Source organism: Crassostrea angulata, chromosome 3 (genome assembly GCF_025612915.1).
Source record: "Crassostrea angulata isolate pt1a10 chromosome 3, ASM2561291v2, whole genome shotgun sequence".
Classification (NCBI taxonomy): domain Eukaryota; kingdom Metazoa; phylum Mollusca; class Bivalvia; order Ostreida; family Ostreidae; genus Magallana; species Magallana angulata.
In genome coordinates, this window is record NC_069113.1 from 8,314,058 (window position 1) to 8,339,091 (window position 25,034).

Genomic DNA, 25,034 nt, shown 5'->3' on the forward strand with positions numbered 1-25,034 from the left:
TTTGGTGATGCCACGGTAGGCTATCTAGGTATAGCAAATCAAAGAATAGACACAGTATATACTTGTATGTTAAACGGGGAAATATGTTACTTAAAAGTTATTAAAATTTTAAAAAGGGGAATTTGATCAGAATTTAAAAATTTAAATAGTGTTTATAAGTAAAAGTAATTCTTTCCTTTACAAATACTAACATTCAGAGAGTCTTTGACACCCAATTTTCCCACTTATCTCTTCAATACTAATACCAGAGGAAGGAAGCAAGGTACAATTAAAATGTAACACATATCTTGAAAGTTTAAAATTTCGTTCGTTCAATATAAATCTTACCGTTTCCCCGTCTCATAGAAAAAAAAATATGAATCTATAATCTTCTGCAATTGACTTTCAAAAACACTTCTTAAATCAAATGCGTTGACATCCCAATAAATGACCGAATTTGCTCAGCGTGTTCAGTTTTATTCTCTTATCCTTATTTCCATCCTTGCAGACCCACAGCCAGTGTCGCATAGTTTTACTGATAGTGGGCCAAACCATCGATCTTTGAATTCTAGTATTCTTGTTAACTAATCCACCGACAAGAGGGCATAACTCTTTGATTTTTAGAGGTAAGAAGACGAATAATATTTCACTGAAACATGATGAACACACCAGAACAGATCTTGCCTTATTTTATGTAAAATATTTTGATTTTTGAATCTTTGTTTATAAACAGACGTATGAAACTTTATTTTCATGTGAAAAATTTGTTAGTCAATAATTGTAGGAAGAGGGCTGCACAAGTTAGAGAAGTTGTGCCCCATACTATTGTATAGTTATATTACAATAAAATAAACTCAAACCAACGAATTCTCACAGCCACACATACAGTCATACACTCTATGAAAACAAACACTCTTCAATTATACATTCATTTAATTATAAACTTTTTAATTGACATATATTCCAAATACACCAAATCAGAGGCAAAAAATCATAAATAACAAGTGCTATTTACAGAATATCACAGACTGTTTTAGGGTTGTAAGCCTATAGACGTAGTTGAGTATCTATCAATGGCGTCACAAGACACATGACATCATACTAATAGGGCACCAGAGAGATTAAGTGTGAGTGTATAAATTATGTTCAAGTCTAAGTGTACTTCTTAGCTGATATAGCGTGCTTGCTCTTGTGCTGTTGTGAATTATGTTATACTTTATCATATTATTTTATAAGTCAGTCCAAATTTATTGGACAGCTTTCAAGTCCCTGATCACACTACATGTAAATGTGAATTTCGAACGCCGAAAAAGCACCAGCTTGTGAAACGTATTGTAAAGATCCATTGAATATTGCGCACCCACAGGTAGATTATGACGTGATTGACTAAATTTGCGTGAATTTTGTAGTTCCTAATGGTTTAATTAGTGTGCAATTCTATCAGCGTTTACTTCTTACAATGTCCAAAGACATATATCATTACGGCGAATTTGCGTCGATCAGAGTTGCCAGCACGTTTTCAGCCCTTGGTTTTCTTCCTGTCTGTTGTGGCTTGTTGTGCGTCTGATTTTGACTTTGTATTCGGTTGTGTAATGGTAGAACTAGTAGGGTTTGAGTTCTGTTGAACTTGGTTCTTTTGGTTGGCGGTGTTCACGTTAGTCTTGGTCTGTTCCGTCTGTTTACTTGACTGAATCTTATTAGCATCCTTTGCATTAGGCTGAGTTGGAGTTTTGTTCTTAGAGTTAGGCTGCACTGGTTGCGCAGCGGTTTTATTTTTCGTATCAGGGTCAGATGAACCTTGTGGGTTCAGATTTTTGTCCTTTGCATTAGGTTGCGCTGGATTATTAGGTTGCGTCGGATTTTTATCCTTAGCGTTAGGTTGCACTGGGTTTTTATCCTTCGCAGGCTGTTGTGCTGGCTTTTTGTCCTTTGGCTTATCATTAGCTTTATTCTGATCCTTTGGTTTAGGCTGTGACGGGTTTTTGTCCTTAGGATTAGAGTTTGTCTGCTTGTTGGCCTTAGGCGGTTGTTGACCTTTGGGTGGCTGCTTTTCCTTGGAATTAGATTGTGGTTTATTTGAGTTGGGCTTGTTTTGTTTGCTGTCTCCGGGTGCGGGGGTGTTCTTTCCGCTCTGTTTTCCAGGGGTGGGAGTCTGACTCGTCTGCGGCTCCTGCCTGTCTTTGTCCGACTTATTCGCCATCTTGTCATTCTAAACAAAAATCGAAGTACTCATAAAATATTTAAAAAATAAACAACTACATCTGTAGTAATTGAACAAAGAAAAAAATTTATGATTATTATATTTAACATTTCCTCGTCCAATAATCGTTTAAATCAAAACACAATCTGTACAAACAATGAAATATTCAAATGATTTACGATTTATTTCAAGTTTTATTGTCTTTTGTCAAATGGTTTCACAAACATTGGGTACTAAAATCAATTTTTTTCTATCATGAAACCAAAACCTAGTTGTTTGTTTCCATAAAGTTAGTGAATGTGATCGATCTCATCATCAAACGCTCTCAACCCAAGAATGTAAAGCACTCAAAAACATTTAATTTCGTTAATTAGATGCATCATCGATTTTCTATTCTTTGCTTTATCGAGACATTAGGGACACAAGTAACGATGTGTTTGAAGTCATCTAAGATAAACATAGGGCGGGTTTTTTTAACAAACATACCCAAACATAGAAAGTCGCTGCTCCGTTGCTCACGCTTCGAATTTGTTCTAGAGAGAATTTCGATTGCATGTTTAAGACTCTTTGACTTGTTTTGGAGTTAATGTTGATGGTATCGGCATTTCGCACTTCTCTGATTAAACTTTCTTTCCCATATCGACCAAGCAGGCATTGAACATCAGTCCAGTCCTAAAATTCAAGATGCAGATCAAGATTCAGAGCAAAGCCTAGTTTAGACATAACTTTTTTACAATAAAACCTTTAGTTTTATTTTATTTTCCAATAAAGCAGTGAGAAATTTCATCTAGGCAGAAAAAGATACCTTTAATTTTTCTTCCTCATATCCTAGCAACATGTATGTCCCCATCATGATCTCATGAACGCCATCTGGCGGGTGGTGGTAACTTCGTATTTCGGAGATCGTTAATTGGTCCATAGTGAGGATATCATGGCGGTACTGATCTAGTTCCGTTAGGTGCTCGCGCAGACGCTTTGCGGATTCCAGGGAATGACTAAGCTCGGACCGGTAGTCGGAGCTCTCCACTCGGGAGATAGCTCTGTCCAACACCTCCGGATGTCGACGTAGTATTGCGTCCCGAAGTTCTGTAAAAAATATGATGATGTATGTAAACAAAATAAGTACACTGTCATATTTGAATGGATCATTTATTAGATTTTTACAAAAGTGATCATTAGGCATCTATTTGTAAGATCCCCAAATATTACGTTATACTGAGTCAGTTGTCGTTAATCTGACCTAAAAGCAATTCTCGCTAAGTATCGTTACACGCCACCACAAAGTGTTCATGTTAAAATGTGACGTTTCTTTGCAAAGAAAAATGATTCTCGGCGAAAATTGGTTCTTTGAAGACAGTTTTACTTTCAACAGAATCTGGCAAACAGATAAATCCTAAGAAACTTATAATTTTACTTATACTTCAACCTGTTCATAACATATAAATCTAAAGGCAGATGGACACATTAAAAATGATACTATTGTAAAAAAAATAAATAACTTTTAAACTTAACATGTTTAATATCAGTAAAATTTTACAAAAGGCTGATTGCTACTATGTTTAGATGGAAAGTAACTTTACACTAAAGAGACCCGAGGCAGCCAGTGTTACCTTTCCTGAGGTAGAGGAACTTCAGCCTCTCCAATGCGTCAGTGCGGTCGCCATTGTCCTCCAGTTTATTCTTCTCAAAGATAAGGACGGCCTGCTCCAGCTCCTCAATGTCGGACCCTGTCGCTGCCTCCCTCAGGTGTTGCCGGATCCGCTTCTACAAGAACGGGGTAAAATAAGACCCATCATTAGTAATGAGTATTAGTGAGGAGGAGGGGAGTTAGATGGTCAACAGTTTGCCCATCAATCTGCCATAAATTTCTTTAGATACATGAGTTTTATAGCTATAAGATATTTTTTATTAAAGAATAATTCCCAAATAAACAAGAACTTGGACTTTGTGTAGATGTGTCAAACTGCAATGTGACATAGGCCTGTCTATTTCATTGCTGGCCACCCAGCCATTGCTCTTTAAAATCAACAAGATTTGTCTGGCTTTTGAGCTAAGACTACTCAATTGGTGTATATTTCGCTTGAAACTGCGTCATTTTCAACTTGTTTTGACGCAAGAAATAGATAGTTATATCCTGCCGAAAGTCCAAGGTCTTGTTAAAATGGTTCTAAGATTTAGAGCTCTTCTTCCCAAGAAAATTAATATGATCTAAAATCCAGCCTTCTTTCTCGCATGCACTCTGACCAGTCTGATTAAAACCACCATCAAACCCTTATCGTTGCCCTCGAGAGTAAGGAGAAGGGATTGTTTTATCAGAGAGGCACTTCAAAAGAATTGCGTGCGAGATCTCGATTTAAAAAAAAGTAAATATAACGAAATTGAATCAAAACAAGTCATTTTTAAAGTTGCAGACTTACTTTATATATTTGAACTAAAATCCAATATTACATTTTAGTGATTGATATTGTAGTAGTGATGGTACGTAAAGAAAAAAAATGGGAAATTAATTCCCAAAAATCGTGATAAGATAAAGATATTTTCTGCACAAAGCTTAAAATTACCGTAAGATTTATGAAGATAATTGTCGCAATCAGAGACCTTATTTTGCTACGAACATTCTTGGGTAGGGAAAAAGCTTAAGGGAATAAAGTTCAAGAGGTTTTCCGAATCATTCAATATCACTTATAAAAATCCAGTTAAATAAAAGGTAGTTATGGAATGAATGGATCACCTCCTTAAAGTCCCTTTGGGATCCGTAAGTCTAGAGGAGTTCGAAAGGGTCTTCTACCTTTTTTTCTTACAATTTTGTTGATTGCCAAACATTGTTAATTTTTAAATCCTAAAATAATGATTAAAAGTTGAATACATTATCAAGGATATCTGATTTAATCATTTTATAATACAACAAAATAAAAAAATTAATTTAAATTAGTTAATTTATAAACAAATTAATTGGATTTGTTTTGAGTAAATACACATTTGACCCAATTATGATATCTAGCATGATCTATTTATGTAAATAGCAAGAAAATAAATCCAAATGAGATAGCAGCTACTTTGACGCCACGTGCTCGTGTATCTACATGTATCAGTTTTAAAGTTTAATTTATTATAAGGAAAACCAGTGACGCAATCTAATTGCATGGCACAGGAAAGATTGTGTAAAGAACTTGGTATTATTCAATACATATAAAAAGCAACTGATAGTCTCTAAGTTATATAATGGGTTGTGAGTTTTCAGAATCATTTAGTTGAAATATTGATATGTATGTTAATGTTTGTTGTTTCACAACTTAATTTGTAAAAGCGTCAATATAATCAAGATATTTTTACAAACATACACGTGCTATAAAATGGGTGTGTCTAAAATATTGCTAATTTCTAATTCACACCATCTCATTCTCACATACTAATGGTAACTCTGCGCTCAGTTTTTGTTACGATATGTTATTCTCGATTCACTTTATGAATACACATCTTATATAATACAAATGCTATGTAATATCAATAATGAACTTAAATTAAATTACTTTTTCATGTGCTATTACAATTACTTGTTAAATCTGTTACATAAGGTATGTAAATTCATTCATGGGTCTTAAATATTACTAAGATATATATATTAATAAAGAGAGGCACACCAGCAAGCATTGAATACGAAACCCAAAGACCAAAAAATAATAAAGGAGAAAAAATAGAAGGAAAAGTTAATTAATTATACGCTACTCTTTGCAGTAATAACTTAATTATGCGAGAGTTATAAATTTTGGAGGGAAACACAATGCCATGAAGCATGTCATAGGCATCAAAGAAAAACAACATTACCAGGTATCCTATTTCCTTCTGTGGTTTTCCCTGGTAAAATGGAATGATAGAGAAATTAGATTTCAAGGAAAGTGGGGATTTGGATTATGGCCATAATGTTCCTTTTGATTCGTTATTGATGGCTAGGACAAAACAGTGTAAAAGGCGTAAGGATATCTTACATAATTTTATTACCTATAAATGGGCTTGGCCACGATTTCAATCACCTTTATCGAGTGAATCACCATTTTTATTGCATAACATGTTTTCCCAAAACATAAAATGTCATTAACAACATGATCAAAATATCTACACAGAGAAACGATTGTTTACATTGCTCTGTTTGGTATATCAAAGATAATATTTGCTTTCTCTTCTTCCTTGGTTAAATGGCCATTGAGATTAATGCGCTGCTATTAAAATCAGAACAAACGGTTGACCATGTTTGCGTTTCTCAAACGCATTCTGGCCTAGTTTTAGCAATTTTCTCTATCAGTTTAAGCAGATATCAATGCAACATTTAACACACAGATATCTACATTGTACGTCGTAAAACAAGGGTAAAGACGCAAATGGAGTTAGATGGGTGCAACACTTGCATGTTTGACCTTTGACATAACCTCTCACCTTATAACCTTTTTCGTTGACTGGTTCCCTTGGCTCCTTTGGTTCTCTTGGAGTTTTAGCCCCATGACCTCTTCCTTTTCCGCCCTTTGATTTCTGTAAGATGTAAATTGTGATATCTTTAAAATACATGTATTTGTTGCTACATGTATCACTAGAAATGATTTATATTTAACCTTACTGCAGAAATTAAACTTTAAATAGTTGTTTTAAAGACTTCTTTTTCATTATAATAGCATACACTAATCTTTTATGAAGTTATGAAAAAAAAAATCAAAAATTAAATCAGGGTTTATTACATATTGCAAAAGAAGTAAGACAGATGTTAGTAACCACTCAAACCTATAGGCGTACATGATAAATAAATCGTCATAAACCGATGCAGCCAGGTGCGAACCATTAGCCTTTAGAACTAACATCAAATACGTGTTTTACCTAATCATAGCTTTAAAAATGTATGAATGAGTATTTATACAGCAATATTTGAACATTATGTTTGACTATCGAATAGTTAAAAAGTGATGACATTTCATTACTTAAATCAATCTCCACATTTCAGTACCATCTCTTGATATCAAGTTTCTTGCTGCCTTGAACTTAATAATTTAAAAACGATTTGTACACAATGAACACCATTTAAATCTTTTGTTTACATTTCGACTCATTGTCATAGGGGCAATATTCTCAGTTAACATGGAATTAATGGAGTTTAAACTGTCAAATCAAACACATTCAGGACTGGAGTAGGTTTTACCAATGTAATAATATTGATAAAAAAATCCTTTATGACTGACTGTTAACAAACGTTTTCCTTCCCCACAAAATGTATTTAAGCAAAACTGCTTACACGTTAAAATAATTTATATCTTTGTCTTTATTTCTAAAACTCTCTCTCTCTCTCTCTCTCTCTCTCTCTCTCTCTCTATCCATGCCTCTCTTTCTCTCTATTTTTCAATCATTCTCCCTCTTTTAGATTGTTGGCTCTTAATAAGGTGTATTTCTTTGTGGAATCAGCGATGAAAAACCCATCGCAAGACTCAAATACACCTACTGGTCAGCTCAAAGAAGTTTTCTCGTTTCTATTCATATTATGTTAAAACCCCCTTTTTACCAAACCATGGCAACATTTTATTGTTAGCGTAATAAAAACAGGAACATCGTGTAAAAATTTTATCATTTTATGAAAAATGACACAAAATATAGAAAACATTAAATACATCAAAAGTGGGTGGAAGACCCACCTCTAAAACATCGATAGAAGTCTGAAAACAAAAATATGTTGAGAAAATGTGCTTAGACACGTGCACATGGGTAACCATTAAAACGATTAGCGAGATTTCCTTCACAAAAGTGTGAAGGAGCCAATCGGAATAGGGCGTGATTTTTTTATGACGAGAAAGATTCAGCGAGTTGGTTTACGGCCAGCAACCGAAATAATTAAGTTTCTTGCGATAAGTAATTAAAAGAAAACTTCAAGAAAATAGATAACTATAAAACGCCCGGGGTTAAAAGAAGAGTAACATATTGATGCATCCAGTTTGTAGGTTAGTAGTATAAAGGACTGTCAAATATATGAGGATTTGTAAAGAGAATAAGTCTATACAAAGGTATTCCGAATATTGCCAACACACATGCAAGATGATAATACATGAAGAAGTCCAAGTATGGCCTTTCATATGGAAATAGAAATCAGACACCGCATTGATACCTCATCGCTTTGGTCATCTATTTTGCGTTGCTGTTCAGAGGACATGACGTCATTACTCTCTGATACAGATTTGAAATCCTGCAAACACGCCCCAAAAACCATACTGTCATGTCACTTCACACAAATACATAAGTGCATATTGATTTCAGTCAGTTTTGTGACCAAGAACCAGACTAAGATTTTGACATTGCTATAGAATGTGAACTATTACCGTTAAACCGTTAAAGCTGTAAAATCAATTAGATTATAATATTGGTACATAATAGCGTTTTGTTTCTTTATACATGTGTACGTTTAATAAAAATTTATGGTCCGATTTAGAGTGCAAACTTTTACTATGATGGTTTTTCAAGCCATGCTTAATGAATGTCAAAAACATAAGTTTATAGAAAAACAAAACAAAGATTACATGCACATTTAAATGAAACAGGCTCTTATAACATTTCGTCATCCCCTTTACATTTGTTTTAACTATATATTTACATTCCACGTATATTTTGCATTTAAAGCTACTGCAGATATAGCACCATAACACAGAAAGGGTAGTAAAAGGTTAATTTACTAGTTTTAATTGTGACGTCACAAACGTTCAACGCTGATAAATACAACGTCACAAGCGAAAATTAAAGATCAAGCTTGTGGCTGTTACAGTGGCTCTTCCATTAATTTAAACTTACCCATAGGATAGTACAGTAATTTTGAGGTATAATTCGCATTTGCGTACAAGGCAAGAATGTAAAAAAAACGCGCGTTATTCAATTTGTATGCACACACCGTTGCAGTTATGAGACTATATCTTTCAAAAAATAAGGATTCAATACTTAAATGTAAATTGTCCTCGACAGAATTCGAGCGATACTAGGTTGTCAACACACAGACAACCGTATTCATGTGTAGCAAGTGTATGTAACTCTTTATTTTATACCGAGCGCAGCGAGAGGCGGGCGAAGCCCGCCTCGCGAAGCGAGGATTAATGGTAACACGTATATATAAGAAAATCAGTGAAAAATGAAAGTTGAATCAGGGGTACTAAGGCCAAAAAAAATTTCTTCCAGCCCTGGGCGCCGCCATATTGGCAGCCATTTTGTTTTTAAAAAGTTAGTTCGATCATTGATTGACTGGTACTTATCGATGTTTATTGCCCCTAAACTCGATAAAATAAGTTCCAGTGTTTCAATAGAAGGTAATTTGAATTTAAAGAAATTAAAAAGGAAACCAGATAAGTTTCAATAGTGCTTCAATCAAGAAACACGACTTAATCTATGTATGTCTTATCAATTATCAGATGGAAAATAAAAACATAAACGTCAAGGAACTGATCTTTTAGATTCTGGATAAAGTATTCAATTTTATTACATTGACATTCATATGAATTAAATTGATGAACAATGAAAGAAGAAAATTTTTTTTCGGAATCACGTAACTATCATTTAATATTTATTCGTTTGATGAGATATCGGCGCTTCTGATTGGTTGAAAAATTTCTTTGATACCTGCATCAATAAAATTTATGCCGGATCTACTTTTCTCAACTGTTCTGGTCTAACACTATTTATAGAACAGGTATTTCCAAGATAAACACTGTCAACAAAATGTAAAGTTGTGTCTGTTTTATTGTCAGCAAAGAAAATGCAACCTTGGGAATATAAAAACTTGAAAGTTTAACCTTCAAAAATGAATAAAACACATTATTTGATTCACGAAATAGAAAATTAAGCGTCTTCTCACGATTTCGTCTGCTTGAGATCAATCAACATTTACAGCGAGGCTGGCTGTTCCTCTTCCAGGAATATTATAACGAACATATTGGCCTATAAACTTTCACGGTTACACTGCTGTTCAAATTTGGTAACGATAAGTTTTTAATTTACACACGTACATGATCGGTCATCAGAAATGGCGTCGTAAAGAAAAGCTATGAGAAATGCATCGATCAACTCCTTCGGCGCATTCCAAGCGGCAGATATACCATTTAAGGACATCACTGGCTATCTAGTTACCACAACGTTTACAAAAGTCGCTTATACATACTATTCTTTGTCGACATATCAGCTATTTTCGTCCACGATCGCCTTTCCTTGGATGGTTATGTCCATTGAGTTGCATATTCCAGCGATCTCACATGAAAACTATTAGTTTTAATACGAGTTTTTCTGCACAGTGAATAATATCACATGTATTTTCCTTTCGTTTTCAATTCAGCCGGTTTAGATTTTAACTCACTATTTGTGTTTAATCCATTAAAATTAGCTCAATAGATCAGCATCAGCTGAAGGCGCATCCATTTTGAGTATTGTTGCTGTTGTTGTTTGGTATTCATACGCGCTGCTTCATTTACATTATTTACATTTTTGATCAATGACACTTCACATTTTTTTATTTGAAAATGTTTAATTAAATGATAAGAAATGAAAATAATTTTTCTATTGATCGACGTATCAAAGAAAAAATTGACCGGAAAACTTTTTCATCAATGCGCTACGCGCATTGATGAAGTTTTCCGGTCAATTTTTTCTTTGATACGTCGATCAATAGAAAAATTATTATCTTCATTTCTTAACTCTTCGGCTATTTCCGAAGACAAAACTTGAACGTTTTACGTCTGAAATATGACGTCATAATGTAGACTGAGCACGCGACGTTTAGTTAAACTTTGACGAATGATTTGAGTAGGCATCTATACTGGCGGATCCTACTTTGTGCGTTTTAAATAGATTTTATTATACAAAAATCAAACTACACTGTGTTAAATCTGCGCTCGGTCCAACGGTCACACCGTTTACATATTATATTTATGGTGATACACTACAATTACGTATTTTCCGGAGGTTTCTTCATTTGGAAACTTGTTTCGCTTCGAATTTTGTACTCTATATCAGAACTTTCATAACTTCACTACTGTTTTTTAAAAGGCGTGCAAGAAATTCAAAATATTTTTTCTTTCAAAAATAATTCAAATCGAACCATACAGCTTCAAAATCAAGTAAAATGAATAAGTTAAATCATTCTTTTATAGTTTATGGGAAATATTTAATAGTATTTTCAAGCATTTATTAACTTCTAATGTAAAAGTCGGACCTATTGAGATGACTCCGGATCAAGGGTTTTATTAGTTCTAACATTTCAATGCATTTTATATCCTAAATTGAGTAGCTTTATATTGATTTCCCATCTTTATGCCAACTTTCTACCTTATTTGTGATGTATACGTCGGCGATCAGGCAACGAATCGATAAAATAGAGATCTATTTAATAGAAATGAAATGCTGGGCTGACGCAAAATTGGCGCATTACTGCCGCTAATTTTGTTAAGAGAATTCATCTAGTCTAAAGGGCATGTTTATAAATCATTTCGCTAGATCCTGCATAATTATGTTAAAGCCACTTGATATTAAGTGAATTGACGATGCAGCTTTCGTGTGATATAGTGCTTTTCCCCTCACCTGTGAATTCTTAATATTTCCATTTTTATCCGAACCAACCTTCCCTTTTCCATGGGCGTTTGTATTTACAGTGTCTTTAGAATTACCACACCCCATCTTCTGTATTTCTTGGCACCAGTTCTAATCCATCATCTTAAACAAATAAAATGAGAAAAAGTGTCTCAATAAATGTATCATATTTCAAATTTCTAAAGCAGGTAATACTAAATAAGAACTACATTGTTTCATTTCGTTGTCGTTCTTTAAATTCCTTGCGTTTGCACACTTACACGTTTATTTTAATTTTCTTTTTATTCAAACAGAAACACGGTCGTATCTATTGTTCTCCAAATATTTTCATATCTTTAATTCAAACTCGTGCTTGTAAATATTGATAAATATTTTGAACGGGGCATCATGCTCACATAATCGGAAGTAAAACGTTTGAAAGAGTTTTTTTAATTTCTCTTAATTGATCTTTTTTTTCATTTGATCTCAATCATTTAGAAAAAGCAGCATTCCAATGACATAGGATATACTCCCTTCAGACATTAATCTTGGTAGAGAGTGGCTTTATTACAAACCCACTGACTCCTTTAATGGAGTTGGATATTGAAAGGGTTTAATCTTAGAATGGTCTACAGAATGTTTACTCGGGCACCCACTGGCAAACATTCGGACAACGCCGATTAATATGTGACACACAGCTAGATTGTTAGATAAAACATTGCAGATTGGCAGCCGGAGTGAAAATGAGTGAGAAAAAAATCCATTTATTGCGAAAGTATTTTTAATAGCAGAAATGTCCTTTTTCTTGTATCCCGTTTTAACAAATATAACAAAGCTCCACAAAGCTTGGCGTTGATATGTTGAGATCTTAATTAATTTGTGATAAGAGCAGCGTGATTTCGTGGTTGTATATAAAATTTTGCGTTGGGTTTGAAAGGATTTTGATATTGAGTTAACGTCGGATTTTAATAAAACACTCGAGAGGTTTACATGAAATAAATCATACTTAATGTAAATGTATAGACAAGCATAAAAGACACACACTCACTCACTCTCTCTCTCTCTCTCTCTCTCTCTCTCTCTCTCTTTGTTTTAGTTCGTAAACATTAAAATGTATTTGTCAAGGCGTCTATGCTACTTTTACTTTCGGACGTCCTGGGTGTTTATTTTGATTTATTACGCTCTTATATTTCTTTCGGTTAACAAGTGACTTTTTAAAACCACTTCATTGTAAGCCCCTTATCCCATCAGAGTAAATTGAAATTTTACAAGATATCATAAAAGATTCTCACCCGTAAGTAAATTATTATTATAATTGAAAAAGCACATACAGAATTAAAGATGCAATGCGGTGTATTTTTCGCAAATAAGTACTAGTACCGACGCTCCGAAAATTTTATTCCAAGATAAGAAATAAACACGTTTCTGTAGACTGGAGTACCCAGTGTATGGGTCCCAGTTGTCCAGAGATTAAAATGTTGACGTGTTATCGCAAGTTTCCGTAAAGATTTATCATAAGTGGTCGCAATGTTTTCATCATCAAAGGTGAATACCTTGAAAACGTTCGTAATCGGAAGGTATTTCTCTCCCCCCCCCCCCCCAAAAAAAAAAAATAAAAAATTATAAAGTGTCCTGATTAATTGACAAAGAAAAAAGGAATATATCATAACATGGTCAGAAGTTTTAATTACAAAAAATCTTACCTTAAAAGTAATAAAATTTCAAATGACAAAAATCATCTTCTTTACATCGTGTCAGTATGATGCTGTTAAGATGATGCGAGAAGACATATATTCGCCGATAAAAACTGTATCCTCTTTGTGGCCCGATTTCCGTCTCACATGCGCAAATGTTTGTTTTCTTTTCCCTCCCTCCTTCACAACCAAACTTGTACACCGGGAGAAATCAGATTGAATATGATTAAACCACGTTTGACAGGAAACCTCACAAATTCATTCAATCGCGAAACCCCTTTCACACAGACGTGACTCCTTTTGAATTTTTGTTATTTCCGAACTGCATATTGTCTGCCTTTTGTATCGCAACTCAATCGCTGTTTGTTCGCGCTGAAAAACGGTATATTCTTCACTCGCCCGATCTAGAATATTTACCCAAACGTTGATAACCAGTACCGCTATATATTTATCACATCAATGGTTGAGATACGGCGCTCGGTCAAACTTACGTTCCAGTATCAAGTAATTAATGTAACTTACATCGTTTAAAAATCTGGTAAGGTGTGTTTAAATCTCTGCATTCACTTTCTGCATATAACTACAAAACCATTAAAGTTAAATAGAAAACCCCTTTGTTCTGACACATTCAACCAATTCTTTCAATCTTTGTCAATAAACCGTGCTTCAGAAATCTTAAAATCAACATAGCAATTTTGTAATTTAAATTTTCCTTCTATTGTGCAACACGCAATAAAATTTATAAAAATCAATATTTTTAAAAACATCGTTATTAAACTTTTATTGTACTATCATTATCCAAGAATTTATCGATAAATTCCAGAAACAATCAGAGAAACAACTACTGCTGATTTATTTTCCTTATGAAAGTACATTGCAATGTACATTAAAGAGAACTTGATGGCCGTGGCCATTTTTAGGCTATACTGGTCTCATTTAGCAGAAGAGCTCTGTTTAAAAAATATGGAAAATGTTCAAATTTTCAGCTAAAATATTTGGATTTCTCCTTACTTAATAATAGTTTATGGCCTAAATATCATTTTTAAAATTGCAGATCTGATGGGTAATCTGTTGACCACACAGCCTCCTTATTTAGAGGTCGTCTGCTGACTTGCGCACGATAGTCGATGTACGACCAAACTACATTTAGCATTCTTGAGATTCGTATCAACGACATGAGTACATATATCGCTGTCATACAGGACTACATATTTAAAATATGTATACAATGTATGCACCTATTGTTTAACCATCAGTTTTCATATTTAATATATTGTATTTCCTTAACAATGCTACATATGTATATAGAGATATACACAATAACATGTACCTCTCAAATACACCATACTTGTTCATCTCACCGATGTCAAAATAACCATGTTATTATTTCCGTCCAAGTCTTTCTTTCCCTGTCGAGCTGTACTGTATGTCTGTCAGTTCGTACTCTTCTTGTACCGATCATCCAAAGAAAGACAACTCCTACTGATAGCACAGCGAGCTGCTGCCGTTAGCACAACAGTATAAAAATCCTATACTATATATTGTTCTACCAAAATCACGCAACTTTAATAGATGCAGGTTGTAAATTCTTAACGGTTTTTTCCTAAAAAGGAAGATTCCTGAATACATCTTTAAAACAATAATTTTTATACCCCTTGGACATAAAACACAGGGCCATCCAGCAAAACAAAATGGTTTCGTTTGTATCGAAGTTACACGTGCCCGGGCTTTTTTACCTCCTCTGGGAACAATCTTTATAAAACTGTTGCGGGCAGTTTTAAACGCCATAAATCAAATGGAATTATTTTGCCCCAGACATGACACCTGCATAAATAAAGAAAACTATACAATTTTGTGTCTAATGTCATTTAATCCCCGTAATTGATGTACATTGTACCAATGGAATTTTCATACCCTGCACAAGTTTTGGTTTTGTAAGTCAATAGTTGTCTTGAGAAGCCAAGAACATATTTTAAAAAAAAAAACAAATCAATTAACTCTTAGTACATGTATTTGTTTTACTAGTGGTTTTAATTGACCATACCAGTATTTTCAATCTTTAGTCAAAATAAAAAATAAACTCTTGAAATGATAGTTGATAGTTTAAAATTTTTAAAATCATGTTGTGAAATTAATTCCTTTCAAATTGGAAATTATGTTTCAAAAAGTCTACTATGTCATTAAAATAATGCTAAAAAATTACACATTTAAAAAAAAAATGCATGCTGATATATGATCATAATTCTCTGTTTTCTTTAAAATCGTGGAGTGTGTTTAAAGTGCTCGTGGTTGAACTAAAAAACTGTACTATAAATGACAATAAATACAACAACATTTGTGCGTATGTGCATTAACAACAGTGCAACTATTATGGCGAAGATCTCGGTCTCTGTATTATGCTGCCAGAATCACGTGTCTAGTTTACGGAAACCTGTCACTGCCACTTGGTCTTTATTATCGTCTTTAGTGGTCATTTCAATGTTGTCATTGGGATTTTTCTCTTCTTTCCGGATTTTCTTCTGGTTTTGAATTGAATTCAACTTACTGCCATTGTCCTTCTTACAAATCAAAACAATCACAGATACAATGACTAAAGCAATGATAGGCAAACAAACGCCTAGGACAATGGCTGTTGTCTCTCTTCCGGCTGTATTATGCGCTTCGGTTGGAGAACTAGTCGATGATTTCACTTCCGGTATGTGCGATGTTAATGTCGAAGTCTTGCTTGTGTCGACTTTTGTCGTCGACTTTGTTGTCGTCGTCGACTGTAAAATAGACAGTGTTTTAAATACGTTTGTAGTCAGAGGAATCTCCGACGAAAATGTGGAAGTTAATGGCGATGACAATGATGAAGTCGATGATTGTGGCGACAATATGTCTCCTGTAGATGTTTTGCTGGTTTGAGTATAAGTTGTAGATACAATTGCTGGACGTTTGGTTAAGAGCAAAGAAGAGAGAACTGTTGGGTTTGGAGTCCAAGTTGATGACTGCGTCGATGATTTCAAAGTAGGCAACTGCGATGACGTAGAGGGTGTCGGTGATACCGTTGACGTTACCCGTGTCGTTGATGATGATACAGGTCTCGTCATTGATGATATAGGTGAAGATTTTAGTGAAGAAGATAGCAAAGTTGATAGCACTATAGATGAAGTTGTTGCTGGCGATGAAATACTAAATGACGATTTTGTTGATGATAATTTCTTTGGCTCTGTTGTGGTCGATGATTTTGGTGAGATAGATGACAAAGTTGATTGTACAATGGATAAAGTTGTTGCTGTCGATGACAAAGTAGATGAAACTATTGATGAAGTTGTTGCTGGCGATGAAATACTAGATGACAATGTCGTTGTTGATGACACATGTTTCGTCGGCGATGTTGAAGTCGATTTTAATGAGGTTGATGATGAGGTTGATAACACTACGGTTGACGTTGTTGCTGGTGACGACCGACTAGAAAGTGTTGATGATGGCGACGATATTAGCGTTGTCAAAAGTGGCGCTGTTTTTGTTGTGAGTTTAGATGATATACCGACCTGTGTTGTTCTGGTATCTGTTGATTCAGTAAGTTTGGTTGACTGCAGTGAACTTGTTGGTGGTAATGTTTGTTGTGTTGAGGTTAAAGTCGTAGTACCGGAAGTTGTAGTGAGTATACCTTAAAAAAATAGAAATTGGAAACTATTATCCATGGGTATCAGAAATCATGTAACTTGACGTATAATTAGAAGATCCTTTGATTATCAGAATGGTGGTTTGTGGTGTTGTTTTTTATTTAACTGCTTATCTTAAAATCTAAATTTAATCAGTTCACTTCATGGACAAGTTTAAAGCCTTCAAAATAGATGTAATGAATATGGACTTACAATCGCCGTTTTCTATTTTTATGTCGTCGACACCGATTACTGAACCAAGATATCCCGTGTAGGAACCTTCCAGTACAATCTGTGATTGGAGTAAGAAATATGCATTTATCTAATGACATGTTTCACACCACAAAAGTACATACATAGGTCCAGTTCAGTTTCAGTTTCAGTATAGGTAAAAACCGTATTTGAAAGCATGGAGACATAACTAGATAATGCATACGGAGACATAACTAGACATTGCTTTGTGTATATTCTTAAAATGATACATCAGAAGGATTATTTACTAACCTGAAAGTATTTCGAATTTCTCAATGTGATCATTACTGTTTTCCATTCTGAGGGCGTCCTGGAGGACTTCTTCGCCTCCTCGCTTAGAAGCACCAGTTCCATGGAGGGAAGCAGTCTCTGGTACACAGACAGCGTGCCACTAGAAATTTTCGCCTGATAAAGCTTAAAACTCAGACACGCAACCCCGGCATTTTGTAGGACAGGTGAGACGATTTGTGCGGCATCACCATTCTCACCTAGATTCCAGTTGTTTAAAAGAAGGTAATTACCTGAAGAAAATTAAAAAACGAACCATAAAGAGCATGCTGGTTTTGCCAAGGAGATGGATTTGGTGAAAGAGTAAAAGAATTACGACATTTCTAGAGCTCATGAGTTTAGATGGTTTCTGATTGGTCAGGTCAGTGATCAGCTGATAGAGTAATCAAAGAATATACCTTTTTGTCCCGAGGAATCCCCAGGTATGTATGTATAGCCCAGGTGTGTAAAGGTCTTAGATGTTATGTTCCAACCAACATTGTTTCCGATGGATGGAATGAGATCCATGCCACATGCTCCTGGTCCTAGGTCAAAATTGCAGGCGAAGGGAAGTTTCCTAGATGGCGGTAGAGTCGATGTTGGGGCATGTGTTGTCGTGGTAATTGGAGCTGAATTATATGAATTATAAAATATTTTGTTTTAAAGAAATAAGAATCCAGTAACATACGTATCATCGCGAAAAAAATCGGGCATTATTATCAGACCAGTAGATTTCTCAACACGTATTTACCAATTTCTACGTCATCAACGGCTAAATCTCCCCCATAAATCAATCTGGCAGTGGCACTGAAGCTGATCTACAGAAACATGTACAGTACAATGTATGTAACGAACTAATTTAATCAATATACGTGTAACAAATAAAAAATGGTCGTTCTCACTTAAAGTTTAATTTGTAGAATAAAGATATTACCACGTAGCTCCCCCGGGGCAAATTGACCGAGGCTTGAATCCACGAGGGCCCTTGTCGTCCCTGTTTTTCCCAGAGCACCGTTTTCGCTCCATTTTCAACTTTGCCCAATGTCAATTTTCCAATGCCAACTCCATTCATATAATACCAGAATGATATTTGTAGATCTGAATAAAAAAAAAGCATGTAGGCCTAAATGCATATATGCATGTAAGTAAATCAGCTTTTAGATTTATCATTTTTTATGATATTGCATATTTTACCGGAAGTGACGTCAACGTTAGATTCTACAACTGCGATTGAGGAGTTTCGGCCATCATGGCCTCTGATGAAAATGTAGCTTCCGTTGCCATCTGTGACAAAATATCAATAATTATTGCAAATTAATAAAACTAAATCTATATTTTTAGTATTCGATCGTAATAACGTGTTCTGTACATATAAACAGAGGAAAATATGTGAAATGGTGGTTATATAAATTACACTTTGTTGTATGGTCTCCATCTGGTCCTGAGAGTCTATCCCGTGTAGAATTACTCCCTAAGTGCCAGGTAAATCCTCGTGAGTTAATGAGCGGTCGCCACTGACACCATCCATTGTCAAACGTACAAGATGGTGGTAAAGCTAAAATTGACAGAGGCAAAGATCAGGTAAAGTCGCTGAACTCTTTGATTTTTCTTTGAGACTACGTGTATTAAAAAACGAACAAGTGATCTGAAACTTGTTTTTTTTTAAATGACGTCAAGGTTCGTTCCCAACCAATCAATCGTTGGCTGTTTGATACAAAGTAAATCAGTGCAATTGTTAAAAATATTTTAAGCTGAATTCAGCTAATTGAACAAAAAAAACTCGTATCGATGTCAACTCATCAAGCAATGTCGCCCCCACTGATGCCAACTCTTCCCACCCCAATACACGGTCAACCCAACCACTGGAATAACGGCTCAACATGTCTTCCATCCCATTCCAGACTATGACAGCCTCAATGTCATGTCATATATCATAACATTTTTATATAAACTTAACTAAAATGTGAGGGGCGTTCAATAAAAATAACATAATAAGATATTTTTTTATTTTTAATGGTTACCTTTGAAATACTCTCCAATTACAGACAAACATAATTTCAACCGATTGATCCAAGCCTTGAATGCATTCATGCATATAATGTTTTATAGGGAATGGTACTCATGGGCTTATAAATGGCAGAGCCCAAAGCATTCCTTGAAGCATATCTTCTTCCTTACAAGTGCTTTTTTAAGTCACTGGGAGACAAGTCGGCTAAATAGGGAGGATGAGGCAAAACACAGTTCTTTGAAAATTTCTTCCGAGTTTTATCATAGTCTGACATATGCTTTTATATAGCCTCTAATTTCAGCCTCATTGGATGACTTATCTGTCATAATTTCATACATTTTCTCGAGTAGGGGTCATATATCAGCATCTCAAAGGAGTATTCGATGATGAAACGTTGTCAGATAAACGGCCATAAATAGAATATGAATCAAATCATGCATATAAATAAATTAAAAGGTTCAATGAACTCTGTATTTTATGTAATCTCATACTGATTTATGACATTATTTATTGAACGCCCCTCGTACGATCCAAGTAATACTGAAGCTGACGCACTAGCTCACTAAAATGTCCTTGATATACAGTTTCTATGTGATATTCATCTGCACTCTGAACTTTAGCTGATGCACTAGCAAATTAAAATGTCCTTGAACTTTAGTTCGATCTTGATCATCTTTGACGAAGAAGACATGGGCTAGATTCAAACTATCATCAATCTTTCAAGGACACAAGATGAATGAACATGAGAGTTTGACAGTTCATTCACGGAATCTTGTGCGATATCGCATGATAAACCTTGTACCTAGACTTACTTTTGAATGCATGCACTCGTACATCTAGAACTAACGATTGATTTCTTCACCTTAAGTGTTCGGTCAATAAGATTAATTGGTGGAGTACTGCAAGGATGCTGCTTATCACAACTTGTATTTACATAAAGTAAACAAACATGTACACTGAGGTCAAGACGTATAAAAAACTCACATCAAATAATAGATTGGAAATTCTTAATCAAATATGTTCATTCAAAATGATATAAACGCATTGATACAGATATATTGATTAGCCATTCAGAATAATTCACAGGAAAACATTTGTTACATATATCGCGTATAGTTTGATATCCTTACCTAAATGATTTGAATGTATTTTCACTTTGAAGCACAATCATATATTTTTTGCGAGTATTATATTTTTCGCGAGAAGAAAGTATCTTTATAATCAACATTTTCAATATCTTAAAAAAGCGTGCCCCTATTATGAGATCATAACCATAGCTCATCATTTAGTAAATAAACTAAATTAACATGAAAAAACATATCTACGTTTATAGCATGAATACTCATGAATGTGGATTGGCTAAATCAAAATAATGTTTAAAGATAAAACGAATTTACCAGTTGACCAAAAACATTTAAATACATCTACCCAACGACCAACCCCTCCAATGAATTCTTTAAAAATAATGGCATTAATATTAGAATTTTTTTCAAAAATTTCAACAAATTCAAATGAAAATAAAAACTATCAATTAAAATGAGTTTATATGAGAAATTGTCAGAGTAAATACTAGTACCTGTCTTCAATAAATAAAACAAAACCTAAGATACTTAAAGTTGACTGTGTCGTCCAAGATGATGACCGAATGATCCTTATTTCAGTCATGATAAATACAGAATAAAACTGCACTGGTCATTCATGCCAACATTAACTTGGCCAAAGGTCACGTTAAGATAAAAATTTACAACTCAATAGTAACTCAATTCATAAGTGTATGGTGTTATCGCATTTATTTCCGATAACAAGGAATTTTGGGTACAAATTAACTCGTACGATTTATGTTTATTTTTCTCGGATAATTGTGTCAAAGAAAACTGTGTATTTAAACGTAGTTCTTGTTGCAGACAATTTGAGATTATAACAAACAATCAAAAAAAGGAAAATGAAAAAAAAAACTTAAATCGACTGCATGACTTTTTCGCTCATTTTGTTTTTATGTTAAACGAATAAGTAACCATAGCAAAATTCTGATTTAATCATTAAAATTTAAAATTCTATTTTATACTTGTTATAAAATACTTGATCAATTGATATATATTAAGAAAACTATATATATTTAACGATTTGTTAATAAAAAAAATCACAACCCGCTCCACCCCTGCAACTTTTTCTACATGATAAAAATCCTACCTGCTTCAGAACAGCGCAATGATGCTGCTGCAACGACACACACGAAAATTTGTAATTTCCACATCAGAAAATTTGACTGAATGGGACCCCCTGGTGTATATTAATCAGGTACTATCAATAAGCTAGCACATCAAGTGATGAGAATTTGATCAGCTAGATACGTGGAGATACTGGGGTCCCTATCTCTGGGTCCTTGATATCGGTAGGACAGCTGCTGTTTCAACAGACCGCGCTCTCTCTCCCCTTCTGGTGGTCACTGTGTCTCGCTCAGGTGAAGGTCCCAGTTGGAACCGCTCGGTGCCGATTTTCTTAACTCCTGTATGGGCCCCCTTATCTGCTCCTGTATAGAGCCCATTCAGAGGTTGTGAGAGAAAATTAATCGTGAAATAATTTTATTAAAGCGAAGTTTTCTTACTTGAAATGTAAGTCATATGTTTGTATTTTCTTAATTCATTTCATTAAAATTAATTTCACTGTTACGTATCTGATTCTCGCAAAATCTATACCACCCTTTTCCCTTTTATACAACACAAATACTTCTAGGCACTATTAAAATTATTCGAATTCAAACATTTAGCATCATTTTTTCCTATTGTAAATCTTCTTGACATATGAGAGGCGATGATCCGTATCAAATACGACGTCCTATACTAGTTGTCCTACTCATTCTACTGTACAATTTACTTTTCAGGCGTAACTCCTTAATTGCTTATTTATTTCAGTGGTACTTATACTTGTTCAATCTACACTATCGTTAATTAAAACAAAACAATCTTAAAAAACATATCTTTTAATTTTTTGCCAAGGTAACTTCTATTAATTTGTTATATCTTGCTTGATTTTAGTTTGTTTTTCTGAAAAAGAGGGAAAACATGTATAATCTTTAAATCATATACACATGTATGTGGAAACTGCATCTGGCCCCCAACATTATTTACAAGAAATGAACACAGTTTAATTTAATATCTTTTCTTTGCATCGTCGTTTTGTGGGTTATTTGAAATAAAACTTCTTGATGTGTGTGTGTGCGGGGGGGGGGGGGGGATATAGAGATGTTTGCCACCCTGACCCTACAATTAATTTTGTTTGACTTTGACATTTGATCTGACATATACAATGACATGCATCACTAGTAATCTGGCGTCAAGTGACCATGACAATACTACTACTGTATTAGAATAACACATCAAACTAAAACGAATATAAGCTGGATAAAGAAAGATAATGATGTTCTAGCTCCTGAGAATTATATGTAGAGCAAAGATGAAAGACTTAAAAAATCATTTTGTCATCAGAACTTAGAAACTTTCGCATGTTACTTTACACATATAGATATTTCATTGTGTAATTAATATTAAACAAAAGTATGTCAAAGCCCACATAAACCTATCTAAGTGGGTCGTTACAGTTGTGTGTCTGTGTTTACTCTGTTATCGCCCCATGTTTAAGAGAGAGCCCACCTGATCGACAGACAAAAAACAAGTTGTCGTTTCCACTGATTATAAGTATTAATGTTGGTAACACAGATTGTTTATCAATTCATTTAATGCAAATACATACATTCCTTGTCAAAATTGTTTTCATCCTATTTTACGCCCTTTACATACTTATCAACGTTTATAAAATTTTGCTGCAATGTACCCGTCTTCGACCTTGCAAAGCCCACTGGTTCAGTGTGAGCTGTAACTACCAACAGTTGAAAGACTAGAACAAACTGATAAAGTATATTTTCATTTTTCCAAACGACAAAATTTAATCGGGTAGCGTTTTTAAAAAAATGTCAGGGATGTTTCAGCAAGGTGGACCTCAACAATTAACATAACAAAGCATGAACAAAATCGAAAGCGATTGCAAATTTTGAAAAAAAAAGCCTTTGCGTAGTTGATTGGCACTTGGTTGAATGAGACTTTATTAAAACGAGATCATAGATTTTGCAGAATGTAATTATATACATTTTTCAGTATATTGTAGCTTATATTAAGCTTTTCCATATCATCGGAAGGACAGACAGAACAAGAATTGACGAGGTGGAAGGACGACAATAACGATGATATATACGTGTGCGTACTTCTACTCACTTTAAATGAATTATTTAAATGGAATATCAGAAACGTGTCAATTGTATACAGTCAATGCGCTCTTTGCTTATCAACACGGGTTATGAATATTAATAGATTAGTTACATCTCATAGGCGTTGGAACCGGGGGAGCTAAGGGGGCTTAGCCCCCCCCCCCCCCCCACTTTTTTTGCAAAGTTAGACCTAACCATTAGGCACATAGCATCATAGAGGGTTCAGCCCCCCCCTCCCCCCCCCCACTTTTTCTCGCAGGAAAGACAATTGTTGCTAAATTTACCTTGAAAAGATGGAAGTCATAGGTATAGAACCATTTTAACAAGAGCTTGGACTTTGGGTAGTTGTGTCAAACAAAAACAACATTGTGACGTAGGCCTGTCTATTTCATTGAACTCAGCCCAAGCTCTTTGAAATCAACACGATTTGTCTGGCTTTTGAGTTAAGACTACGCAATCGGTGTATATTTCGCTTGAAACCAGCGTCATTCTTAACTTGTTTTGACGCAAAAAATAGATAGTTACATCCTACTGAAAGTCCAAGGCCTTGGTAAAATGGTTCTAATAGCCCCCCCCCCCCAACCCCCCAACCCCACCCCACGGATTAGGAATTTCAAGATTTGGGGGAAAAAAATTTTGGTAGGTAAGATTTTTTTACTATAGGTATACCTTCCCCTTCCCCACGGAATAGGATTTTCACGATTTTGGGAACTACGTTTTTTTTTTTGCTTGTCAAGATTACTGAGGATTAGTCTAGCCCCCCCCCCCCCCCCCCCAACTTTCAATTTACTTCCGACGCCACTGCATCTACATACATATGTAGCAATCATCGCCATTTTTGTATAACCCGCTGCATGACATGTAGATATTGTATATAGACAGCAATGATTTTTTACTTCATACCCCATTGAAACACCAAAGAAAGCAGTTCATTGTTAAGTTGATTAATCATGTAGTTACACGTTCATTCATTGCAGGACAAATTTCTTTTACATTATCAAAAATATGGAACCACGACTAGTTCCAACCAGCATGCTGCCCCTCTAATGTGTCGCATTTGAGAAACTAACCTGGTTATTGAATTAAGGATTTTGGTGCTCACTTTAACTTAACTAAAGTCTGAATGATCATTCAAATTTTTACATTCCAAGAGTCATGT

General features: G+C 34.7%; 2 protein-coding genes across 8 annotated transcripts; both read right to left on the reverse strand.

The window, feature by feature from the left end:
* Positions 1-894: 894 nt before the first annotated feature.
* Positions 895-13,987, reverse strand: LOC128177536 (protein piccolo-like). 6 transcript variants are annotated; one of them, XM_052844267.1, is made up of 9 exons: positions 13,450-13,987; positions 11,759-11,890; positions 8,316-8,393; positions 6,611-6,703; positions 6,005-6,034; positions 3,790-3,943; positions 2,985-3,265; positions 2,666-2,851; positions 895-2,188 (listed from the first exon to the last, which is right to left on the reverse strand). In XM_052844267.1, the coding sequence occupies exons 2-9, from the start codon at positions 11,852-11,854 to the stop codon at positions 1,499-1,501; spliced, it is 1,608 nt and encodes a 535-aa protein (XP_052700227.1). In that variant the 5' UTR covers positions 11,855-11,890; positions 13,450-13,987; the 3' UTR covers positions 895-1,498. The 6 variants fall into 6 exon arrangements, with proteins under 6 accessions (XP_052700227.1, XP_052700231.1, XP_052700228.1 ...); XM_052844271.1 differs by lacking the exon at positions 8,316-8,393 and having other exon boundaries at positions 11,798-11,890; positions 13,450-13,986; XM_052844268.1 differs by lacking the exon at positions 6,005-6,034 and having other exon boundaries at positions 13,450-13,986.
* A 1,442-nt stretch (positions 13,988-15,429) lies between these two features.
* On the reverse strand, positions 15,430-22,069 carry LOC128175019 (MAM and LDL-receptor class A domain-containing protein 1-like). 2 transcript variants are annotated; one of them, XM_052840389.1, is made up of 10 exons: positions 21,805-22,069; positions 19,021-19,161; positions 18,801-18,890; positions 18,541-18,704; positions 18,358-18,424; positions 18,026-18,235; positions 17,592-17,860; positions 17,301-17,379; positions 16,974-17,092; positions 15,430-16,205 (listed from the first exon to the last, which is right to left on the reverse strand). In XM_052840389.1, exons 1-10 carry the CDS (start codon positions 21,866-21,868, stop codon positions 15,849-15,851), a joined length of 1,560 nt encoding a protein of 519 aa, XP_052696349.1. In that variant the 5' UTR covers positions 21,869-22,069; the 3' UTR covers positions 15,430-15,848. The 2 variants fall into 2 exon arrangements, with proteins under 2 accessions (XP_052696349.1, XP_052696348.1); XM_052840388.1 differs by having other exon boundaries at positions 15,430-17,092.
* Positions 22,070-25,034: the final 2,965 nt, after the last annotated feature.